Source organism: Vidua macroura, chromosome 6 (assembly GCF_024509145.1).
Source record: "Vidua macroura isolate BioBank_ID:100142 chromosome 6, ASM2450914v1, whole genome shotgun sequence".
NCBI lineage: Eukaryota > Metazoa > Chordata > Aves > Passeriformes > Viduidae > Vidua > Vidua macroura.
Genome location: NC_071576.1, coordinates 35490740 through 35502440, shown reverse-complemented (window position 1 = coordinate 35502440; position 11701 = coordinate 35490740). Strand labels below are relative to the sequence as shown.

The window sequence follows — 11701 nt, the reverse complement described above, 5'->3', positions numbered from 1 at the left end:
GTACCACTTTACTATCCCTGCTCCAGTTTCATGTTTTATGCATACATCTTGCTCAGGAATGCTCTGCAGACCAGTTGGAGGGTTCACAAGACAGACCTCCCATGGGAAATGCCTTGTGGCAGGGCAGCACTGGCAGCAGAGTAGCTTGGAGTGTGAGCAGCAGTTGGTTTACAGAGCTCCAGTGATGCATGGCACTGGAGGGTTTGACAGAGATAAAAATACCATCTACAAGGCTCTGAGAAGAGATGACCTCTGCATTTTGCTAGGGATGACCAAGGGGGCACATATGCATATGCATGAATGCACATGTGAACCTATTACACAAAGACCTGCTATTTCCCAAAGGGACCCTTTGGCTGGGTGGGCAGCAGAGGACAAATAGGTCCTGCAAGGACAGCTAAGTGACGATTTGGAGGGGATCAAATTTTCTTTTCAGAGGCAGGGGACCACAAGAATGTCAGGGACATTCATGGTTCTGCAATCCTGGAACTTGCTTGTGTGTCATGTATATGTAGGATGAATTTGTTCTGAAGGCCTCAGACAGCAGGCTGTTTAGGGTATAGGCATGTGTAAAGAACAAAGATCATACTCAGTAGTCTATTGTACATTCATGCAGGTGAATGGACCTTAGGTATAATTGATATTAGGACTTTTCTGCAGGAAGGAAAAGAGATATCAGAATGAGAACTGTCATGGGCAAAGAGGAAGGTTTTTTTTCTGACAGAAACTATGCTGGCATGTTTTTGTCCATACATAGGCCTTAGATATTAGAATAATACTTGCCTTAGAAGTGAATGTTGTTGATAGCCAGCTCTTTACTTAGCTAGATGGTTTTGCCTAGGTAGGGATGCAGACTTGTAGCCATATTGCAGTTTTTACCACCTGTACAAAAAGCCGATTTGCCTTGGCATGAGTGAAGAAGACCAAGAAATGACTAGTTTTATGTATGTTTCAGATCTGAACTGATTACAAAATATAGGAGATTTTGTGAGTCAGCTGAATCTTGAAATTCTTTTTATATATAGATAGTATACTGTATGTGAATGCAGGCCATTTTCCTATCTGCAGCTAGTATAAGTGGATTTCATAATAAAGTCACTTCAGTCCTGTCCTCATCCTAACCTCCATACCTCTAACAGCTTGAAACAAGCTACTGGGCCGTCTTTTGCTGTTGCATTCATGGGCTGCAGGTCAGATGAGTTTTAGTGGAAGCTCATTTCCTCCAATGGTACAATTTCACTCTCAGAATGATGCTTCTCAGCAGGGTCAGTTATCTGAGCATGATATCACAGCTGGGTGTGCTGCTGTTTAGGGAGGGTCACTTGGCACCCAGTGCCCTGCCCATTCACGCCACGTATTCCCTCCTCACTGTAGGCTGAATTTTGACACCTGCCCACATCAGAGTTGCCTTTCCTTGGGCACAAGTGAGTGGATTTTGGCCCTCCCTGGTTGGAGTGCTGGAGTCCTGTTTGGTTTGCTTGGAGAAAAGTCTGAACATCCATCATTGATTAGGTATGCAAAATCTTAAATAAATAGAAAATAAAATAAAATATAAACCAACTCATTTTAAAATACTCTGTGTGTGTGTGTGTGTGCTTGTGTGTGCCTTGCACATCTCAAACATGACTTTTTGAGCATCAGGCAGAGTCTGATCACATTTGCACTACGTGCACATGCAGAACGATTCCGCCGACATCAGAGAATTTGCACCAGGATCAGAGTCTGACTCAAGGGAAAAGATCCTCAGGTGATGAAAACCACTCCTGCTTTCCTGACTTCAGCTGAGGATCTTGCCATCATCTCTGGACATGCTACATGCTATTGGAAGGACAATGAGTGATGAACTTAAAATAGTGCCTTTCTTTTTTTTTCATTGTTTTAAAGGAGGAGAAACATAGGAAAGAAAAACCAAGTTAAAGTCAGTTAATCTGCAGGTGAAATGCATTTGGGATTTTGTGAGAAGGAGAAGCAGCTTCCAGCTGAAATATCCAGATACTTTATTGGATCCAGACGGCCACATGAAAGGGAGCAAGTGAGATGGCGGCACCATCTTATTACAGTCACGTTTGTGCCAGGGAGAAAAGAGATGTGGAAAAACACTGATCTCTCTTAGCTCTTCTTTCTCCAAGCTGTGGTTGGGTCTGTTTCCTTAAATTACGAGACAGTAAGCCCTTGCCCTGTTGACCTCCACTGTATGGTGAAGTGTTCTCCAAACCTCAGCTGGAAACAAAGTACCTGCACAGAGCTCAGGGTCCTTAAGGAGCTGTGCAGACAGGGAAGTGTTGGTGTATACTGTGAAGAGAGGTGCTCCACTGGCGTGTGGCTCTCTGCTTCCAATTGCTCAGGCTGTCTCCCCTGCAGGGACCTGCTCTCCCTGAAATGCCCCGTCCCCGGCAGTGGTCCCAGCTGTCTCTCCCACGGGGCAGTAGGCTGGAGCTGTCAGGAGGACTGCATCAGGCCCGTGAGGCGCTTGCTTGCCAGAGACTTTCCCTGGAGGGAGGGACAAACAGACAGAAGAGATTTAGAGGTGTAGGTGATGTCTTGGAATGGTTTCTCTGGGAGTGAGGAGCAGGAGCCTTCCCCCAAAGTAGGGCACGAGGCTCTCCTGACAAGGGAGACAGGTGGGGTGAGCCTGCATCTAGAATTTTATGTGCCTGCAGTTTTGCCCCAGGAAAGTGGTTTGGCAAGGAGGGGTTGTGCCTAATCATGTCCAGTGGCTATCACTCAAGGCTGTGCCCTGGGACCCTGTCTCTCTACTTCCTTTTTCCAGTTTCATGGGAACTGGTAAAAGCAAAGCCCTGTCCTACACTCACTGCTACTCGTTCTGCCCAGTGCTGTCCTGGTGCAGAGCTCTACCCAGCTTGGAGAGGGATGTACAACCAAGGCTGCTGTGAAAACTGGGATATCCCTCCCAGTATCAGCCGCACAGCATCCACCACGAGCAGGTCTAGGAAAAAAGTAATTTCAGAAACAGTTTAGCCTGTTCCTGCCCTGCTGTCACTCACTGTGGCACACTCCTTGGTCACTTGCCTCCTGGGTTGGTGCCTGTTCTCTCCTGCTTGGCCTCCCTGCCCTCCCTGTGCTCTCCTCCAAGCCACCAATGCAAGAGTGTGGCAGCCCTGATCAGGCCCTGCTGTCATCCATGTGAGCTTTCCCACTGGCAGGACCAAGGACTAGGAAGAAGGAAGGTCACCTGCACATATGAACTCCTTCCCTAACTTAGACCATGGTCTCAGGAGCAAAGGACCTACAGGACCTATTTCAGGATCTGCAGCCAGTGTTCTCCATTTGCAGACAGGGTGTATCCACATAGGGAATACTGATGGCTTTGCAATTACTGATATAACAGTGAAAAACTATTTCAGGTATTGCACTAGTTGCTGTATTTCTTTGGTGAACGTTCCTCTTGAAAAATAATGTTTTTCTTAAAGGAAAAAAAAGTCTTGCTTGAAATAAACATTCAGGGAATACCAGAGGGCTGTAGAACACCTAGCAGCTCTTAAATAACCTCCCCTTCATTACTATATTTAGCCAAGATTTCCTTTGCAATAGGAAGTCTTACTGATTGCTGTTTCAAAGAAAGAGACACAAAAAGAGCAAGAGAAATGAATTATTCAGTGAAAATAAGTAAGCACAAAACATAGAAAAAAATTGAAATGTAAAAATTAGCAGGCTATTGGAAATAAATATTTTTAAACAAGTTATCACTCTAGGAAAAGAGAAACACTTCCCACTTCCCTTTGATTTCTAATCTCTTTCCATGTAGGGCTGTTCCAGAAGGATGTAGCTATTCCCTACAGAAGCAGCATTTCATTACTGAGATCTGTGACTTTCACCAAATAATTTGTGCAGCTGCATGAGCACACACGGCCTAATCTGCCCGTGTTCTGTATAGCAGCAGTTGGCTGCGGGAAACAGTGTCATCATGCAGATTCTCCTGCCTGGCAGGAGAGGCCCACAGCCATTGCTCTGTGCCTCACACAGGGCTCAGCATGGGAATGACCAGCTCCATCCCAGAGCTCTGCAGACACACCATTCAAGATACGCAGGTTTGGGTTTTGGTTTGTTGTTGCTGTTGGTTGTTTTCTGTAATATAAATAAAAGTTTTGATTATTACTGTTTTTAAATGCACTGTTGTAAAGCTTGGCCCAGTGCTACCCCAGGGGGTGGCCAAATCTTCTGCAGGGCAACATGGCTTGGGGGGCTAAGATCAGGGCTGTCATTTTGCTGCTGTTGAAGAATACCAGAGAGAGAGTGCTAAGGAATTATCAGTCCCTGAATCCTAGTTATAGGAAGAAGAAGGTAAAGATATGGATGTTAATTCCTGGAAAAATAACATGGCTGAGTTTAGAAGAAAAACAAACAAACAAAAAAGTTAATTTCCACTAATATTTGGGTACTTTCTTAGAAAAAAAATTAACAAATAATCCTTGGTTTATATAATGCCTATTCAGTCAGACTCTAATTAATCTGCGACAGGCAGCTCCTCTTGTTATCTTCTCACAGGCAGGTGGCTTGGGGCTACGCCAGCTCCCTGCAGTCAGGTTCCAGCAGGGCTGAGGAGCAAACACTGTTCCACATCCCACCCCCATTTCAACATTCCTGTGTTCAAAGCAGGAAGGAGAAACGCCGGAGTGGGCCAGGCTGAGGAGAGGGGACGGCTGCCCTGGATAGGGTGGTGGGCTGGAAACGGAGCCAATGGCCGTGATTTGTGCAGAGCAAAACTTCGCTCATGGGTTTCCCACTGGAAACTGCTCCTCGTTGCGGGGAAAAGCAGTGGCCTCCATCTGCAGCTCCCCGTCTCATGGGAAAGGCGTTACCCTGGGAACTGCAGCGAACTTCCCGCCTGCAGGCTGAGATGAGTCCCCAGTGCAAAGCCCGTCTGTCTGGGAGGATAACTGCGCCAGGGAATGGCCTCATGGGCAGGGACTTACAAACAGATGGGTGCAAGAAGCTCTGTTTTAAGACAGCAAGAAACAGGCAGCAATGTTGTCTGCTCGGCTGTTGTGTTCACCTCTGTGCTAGGACAGATGGCAAAAGGATCCCTGAAATTGCATAGAGGGATTAATGCTGTGACATTTTTGACTACAAGCAGAAGTGCTGTAATGTTCAGCCCCCAACTAGAGGCATACTGATGTAGGGGATTTTGTTTCAACCCAATCCAGGGCCAAGTGTCAGCCTCACAGCATGAGTCTGAGTGATACGGATATCAGCAGGCTGGGCTTGGGTGGGATGCAGGTGTTCAGTTTAGGATTATCTCATCTTAGACCTCCTCATTAAAATAAAAGAGGATCAGGAAAAAACTGCATTTCATTAGGAAAACTGGATTTCTCTTTCCTATTACTAAAATGAACAAGAAGGGAGTAAAACAGTGTATAACAGGTGGAAAAGCTGGATGGGATCTGCAATCCACCTGCTGATATAAATCAACATGACTCAGTTGTTTTCACAGAAGTGCTGCTGATTTACACCACTTGAGGGGCTGGCCCAGGCTATCTCTGTTTCACGTTTAGCCAGTCCATCCAAACCTACCTGCCCCTGCTTACCAAAAGGGTGTCTGTGGCCAAAGAATCCAGGATGGTGACAGCATGCTTTAGTGTCATTGCTTAGGGTGTGGAAAAAAGGTGTCTGGGTAACCAAGAGGGTGGCCTGTGACCACCTTGAGATGCAGATGCACCTTGACCAGCAGAGGTGAGATGAACCCCTGTAGTCTTTGTGATCCCACAACCCTTCCCCGAGACTGCATAGTGTGAGTGCCTGAGTCAGTCAGGTGAAAGACTGCTCTGAGAAGCTGGAGGTGGCTGAATTAGTTCTTAATTGGGTATAACACGTGCCAAAATAGTTCAGGTCCAGGACAGCATCTTGGGTCTCATCTACCACATAGAATGGATGGAATTCCCTTGGGGATATATCTGACAGAGCAAGGATGTTTCTGATTATGATGTGAAAGTTTGGCACAAACACCTAGTTTCTTTAAAAAAGTTCAACCAAAATAAATCATGTTTTCCTTCCACGCATCTTTGTTTAGCATGAAACCAGTAGTTGTCTCTACCTCTCCTGTCTCCACTGGAAGAGAATGTCAACAACAACTGCTGTATTTCCATGAGAAATTTCATCTAAGCTCGGCTGGCAGGGGATTTGGAAAGTGTACTGTCTCAAGCTCAGCACACTTCAGTGCTTCTTTTACTGTGCCACACGTATATGCTGAATAACTTAAGGCAAGATTAGAGTGGATGTAAGAACTTTTTACATGGGGTTCTAAAGTCTATAAAGAAATGCCTGTACTCCAGTCCCAAAATATTTGTCACTACTAATTAGGGTTACAACAATTAAAAGCCCAGACTGTTGTCACTGAAACAGCATAGCACAAGCAGTAGGGCATATGTTGTATGGCATATGTTGTGTGTCATCTTGGATGCAGGAAGGCTTCCTTTTCTCTCATGTCCTGCAAGCAATTGAGCTGTTCCACAGCTTACAGGCAAGGATGACATGGAGCTATGGAGCTTCACTGCATCTGGTAAAGGTAATGTCCAGTTCTCTTTTTTTTTTTTTTTTTTTTTTTTTTTTTTCCCTTGAACACCCTCACAACAGGAGCCATTTCTTAAAGACAGTATAAAATCTGAATTTGGAATATCCTAAGGAAAAAATTAGGGAATACTTAATACACCTAATGAAACTGTCCCCTAGAATATGACTTCCAAGTATGTGGCCATCCTAACTGCTTGGCTACATGTCCAGCAGAGGATTGGATCTCAGCATTTGTGGACCATCAGGGCTCACTGAGACCCACTGAAATAAAGATTAACCTGCAGGTCACAGGAGATGGTTAACATCTTCAGTGGCTGAGCCTTTGCTGAGTAGCTACTAAGCTAAAGTGTAAAATGCAATCAGCAATTATTTTAATGAAGCAAAATTCAGCAATTAAGCATAGGCAAGAAGCCAAGTAAGAAGGAAAAAAGGGGTGTCTGGGATTTGATGCAAAAAAGGGACAGCACTCCTTTCAAACTTCCTGTATGAGCCAGCAGAGTTTCCATCTTGCTCCTTGCTTTTATCTGCCAAAACCAGCACTTTGCATAGCTGAGAGAGAAGCAAAGAGTGGGAACTTTTTAAAAAATATTTTAAAACGGAAAGTTTAGTTCTGTCCAGTACCTATGGCTTCACACAATGTTGGTATGCTCTGCCCAGCACAGCGCTATTCAGCATGCAGACATTTCCCACCCCAGCATGCACAAGCCAGAGCTCCCATGCATGTTGTCAACAACTTACCTGAACACCCAGGCAGAATTTATCCCATAAGGAGCTTTGTGGTTGCAGCAGTGGGAGAGAGGAGAGATGGCAGCACAGGTTCCCCTTTGTCATGTCAATATCGACCAAAGTGATTCCACACTGAGTACTCACCTCCACAATTTCCACCCACCAGCTTGGGGCTTTGTTTACTACAGTTGGCCTCACTTCTTGCTTTCTACCTCTCATTTTTGTTCAGGGCTCTCCTTTTCCCAGTCTGCTGCCCAATCTGCTCCAGCCAGAAGCATCACCTTCCCAGAAGAGAAGTCATCTCCTGGGGAGCACTGTTGCCCCATCCCCTTTGCAGAGAACTGGGGCTGATCTGCATCTCCAGTGGAGGTGAGATAGTTCTCCTTCCATCGACTTGAATCTGAGGTTTTTCACATCATCACAGGCACTGCTCAGTTTTCCTATCTGTTAGCTAATATACTACAAGAAATTTTGTGGTGGGTAGACAACGTCCTGCAACCAAATTTTACTTTTGAAGAGATTGTCATGGCCCTAGCACTGCCAGCATTGTTTGGTTTTCAATGTTATATTACAATGCAGAGCTTGGGGAAGCTTTATTTTTGTGCCATTTAAAAAATATTCTTTTTATTAGATTTTTTTCATTAAGATATACATTGTCAACATAAGATAAGCATAACATAAATTAATGAAGTTAAATAAGAAACTGAATTTAAAACATAAACAATACTGGAAAATAACTTAGTTCAACACAAAATAAACACAGACATATAAACTATGAACATAAATAACATAAATTAACACACAAAATGTGTTGGACAATACCACCAATTACACACTAACACAAACTGAGAACAGGAGCTGCAAAGTGGCTGTAGAGGGTAAGGTGGGGCCAGATCATCCCAGCATGCAGAATGCTCACCTGTGCTTGCCAGCACAGTCTTATGAGTTACCCCCAAATTCTTGCAGAGTGGGCCCCACTCCTCTTCCAAGGCTTGACTGACAAGTTACCTGAGCTTCTTGCCATTTCTGTAAATCACAGTGAAACTCGACCACCATGGGTTATGTTCCCACATTTGATATTGCTTTTTTGCTCTTCTAGCTCATATGTCTTATAGGAACAGTTCAGAGCTTCAGTCCAGTTAAAACCAGTATCATCTACTCCCATTTTAAGTTGTGAGGATTTCTTATGCTTCCTAAATGAGGCATTGCACTTTGCTTGGAGAAATACCTGTACACCACTGCATATGGCACAAACCAGGATGTGTGTATTCACCCACTCCTAGCACAGCTTCACAATAGCTGCAGCCCTCCTCTACCATCCCACCAGCACCACAAGTAAGATCCTCTTCTTTTGTGGTACAGTCTGGGCTCCTTATAGCTGAGAGTGAAACAGTTTTGCATTGGTTGAAGCTGTCTATGGACTGCAAATTCAGCATATTTTCTTCCCTTTGACAAAAACTCAGGAAGACAGAGAAGCAGATGGATCACTGCAGCCAGTACACAATGATATAGCAGACTGCATTTTCAAGCTACCTCAGAAATGCCCTAACAATGTTGCTGGTCTGCCTCTTGGGCAGCGTATGATTCTGTGCAAAGGACTCAGCTTGTTTGACAGCTTTCAGCACGACTGGGAACCAGATATGTAAATGTCTTGTACAGAGGAAAATGGATGCACCATTGAAATATTAAATCTCTCTGGAGTATCAAAAAAAACTGGGCTGAAATCACAGCAGGGGCTAAGCACACCTTCCCTCCCAAACATCTTGCTAAGGTCATGGTTTAGTATCTGCAGCTAGAACTGTCTGTAGTGAGAAGGTACCAGCTTTTGTCTTCCAGGGCTTGTGTGTGGCTCAAATAAAATACAGCAAATTAATAGTGAGTGTGTTTGAACTTTGTATAGTGCCTTTCATCCAGAAGGGTCCCCAAGCACTTTCACAAATGGTATGCACAAAGATCACTCACCCACTTTGCCCTCATAGGGACAAAAGGAAGCTGCCATCCTGTGCCAGCAGCACTACACAGTAGTGCTTTTAGGAAGTGAAGGATAACTCATCAACTGGAAACAATGAATACTTACCCCTTAAAGGAGATCCTGTATATAGAGCAGGCTGTGCAGCATACACAGGTGACACATGCAACTTACCCCTGACCAAACCGGGTAAGACACCACGACGATACCAAGAGCAGATGTGGTACATTCCTGCCTGCAGTGGTGCGTCAGTGCATGCACTGTGCAGGCCATGCATCCGGCCTTCTGCAGCCCCAGCTGTGGACACTGGCTGGCTGTCACACCAAGGGAACAATCACAGGGCAGGCTGCAAATACAGGCTGCAGCCCCTTTGTGGTTTGGGTACATTCTGACACTTCCCACCATCTCAGTAATGCAAGTTCCTTTTCTCAGCACAAGCCAGTGTAATGATTAGAGTAGCCAAGTGAGCACATTTTCTTTTAAAGTAAAATACCTTCCAAAGATAAAAATAACCCTTTTCCCAGAATGTCTTTTCTTGATGACAAATCTAAAAAACTTTGGAATCCACTCCTGTATCCCCTCCCTTCTTGCTGTCTATTCTGATAGCCACTTCACCAGAATCTCAGTGTATCATCTTTTTATACTTTCCACTTTTTCAACCACTATTCTCTACCAATAGCGGTTTAAACCTTTGTCATTATGGGAGGCTGTGAATACTTTCCATATTCTCAAATGCTGCGATCTATTTATGCAAGCTGATAGAGCTGGGAAAGTAAAAAGTGGGAAAAGTGGTAAATACATGACAGCTTTATGAGATTATCAAGGAACTAGTTAAAAATATGACATCAGGCAGCAGTTTTTTCTCCAGCCTTACACCTTCTTCACTGCTTTCATGGTTACTATTTATAATACATTACAGTGACACAGCTGTGCAAAACATCACACAGTTCACCTGAGAAAGATAAGATTCCATCAACACATTTCACATGTGTGGCACCACACTCATGAATTAAGAATAGGACTGAGTTTGACTTGGAGTTTGATCCAACAGTACGCAAACCAAGAAGATATAAAAAAGAGTATGAGTAGCAGCGGCCAAGAGATGAAGCTCAGGTTCAGGAAGGTGGGGAAGCAGCAGCAGGGAAAAACAAAATTGACAACATGGAGCTGGGAGACAGCTGAGAACATCAAGGAAGGGACAGCCAGGCAATCAGGGTAGAAACTGAAGCTTTCACAACTATATAATGCAAGAGAGCAGATACATATGGAACTGAAATTAAATATGCAACTGTGGATTTCTCTGGGCACTGAACTGGGATGCATTTACATCCTGAAACAAGAATTTTCAATACAAAATTACTAAAAGATACCAGCAAACTAAAGCAAAGGAAATGCTACCATGATGTCAGTTTGCATCATTGCAAGGAGGAGGAGGGCATTTTAGGCTCCAGACAGAAAGCATCTTGGGCACTGAGCATGATAAATACATTGAATACAAGATCTCCAGTCATTCTTGTTTCTGGAAAAGTTAACCTTGCATGAGAAACCCAGGTGGAGCACTGGCTCCACAGGCATTAAGGATGTTATGTGGGACTTTGCCTACAATGCTTCTGGGTGAGAATACAAAACCACTAGACTGGTCCTGCTAACATAAGGATGACAGCAGCTCCTGCTTCCCAGCTTCTCCTTCTGCCTATGCTATGGTGAATGAAGCTGGGCCAGTCTGTCGATTCAGTTATTAACCTGTGCCTGGGAACTGAGACATCTTCAGTCTTCATTGATGTGCTGTACAAAATGTTCCATCCAAAATGTCCAGGATTCTTTGAAGAAGGGTCATTTGAAAATCCTTATTCTTACATCCTTAATCTACAGTCTACTTCCCACACTGCTCGAACACAGACCATCTCATCCTTCACCTTATTTTCTTTCAACACTGCATTGAATTTACACAAGAGATTCTTTGCCTTCTTCAGGTAAAGACCTTTTCCAGTCCAGGAACATGATACATAACAGTGTCCCACATCTGTCAGTTCAGCCAGAATTTGTAGAAATTCTACCTAAAGAATATATCGCTGCTCTGGTCACTCTCTTGTCCTTTAAAGCACAAAGACTGAGAACTCTTATCTTCTAAAAAGTGGTACATAAAGAATATCAGTTGGGAATAAAATTGAGAGGTCTTGGCACTGAGTCACCACCTGGACACTGAGTCAGAAATTTTAACACCTCTTTTCCTCCAGGGAAAATTCCTTCCTTGGAATATAGCCATTTTAGGAAAGGTTGAATTCAAGTTTGGGTATGATGGTCCAGGCTTATCGAAGTTATCTGCTGAGGCTGGTATCCATAGGTTTAATCCCTGTTATTGCTGAAGTACCCATTGCTGCTTTCAGAGATAATGCTCAAGATGCAACAAAGGACTCTCCTCCTATTTCCTCCTTTATTAAAGGCAAATGGCTACCAGCTCAAGTTAGGCAGAGACTT

At 44.2% G+C, this 11701-nt stretch overlaps 1 protein-coding gene across 4 annotated transcripts in view; it reads right to left on the bottom strand.

The window, feature by feature from the left end:
* Positions 1-1980: 1980 nt before the first annotated feature.
* Positions 1981-11701, bottom strand: part of RGS6 (regulator of G protein signaling 6) — a 258147-nt gene continuing 248426 nt past the window's right edge. For all 4 annotated transcript variants that reach the window (XM_053980328.1, XM_053980330.1, XM_053980329.1 and 1 more), the window contains one exon: positions 1981-2490. In XM_053980328.1, coding sequence (XP_053836303.1) covers positions 2440-2490 — 51 coding nt within the window. In that variant the 3' untranslated portion in view covers positions 1981-2439. The remainder of the gene's footprint in view (positions 2491-11701) is intronic.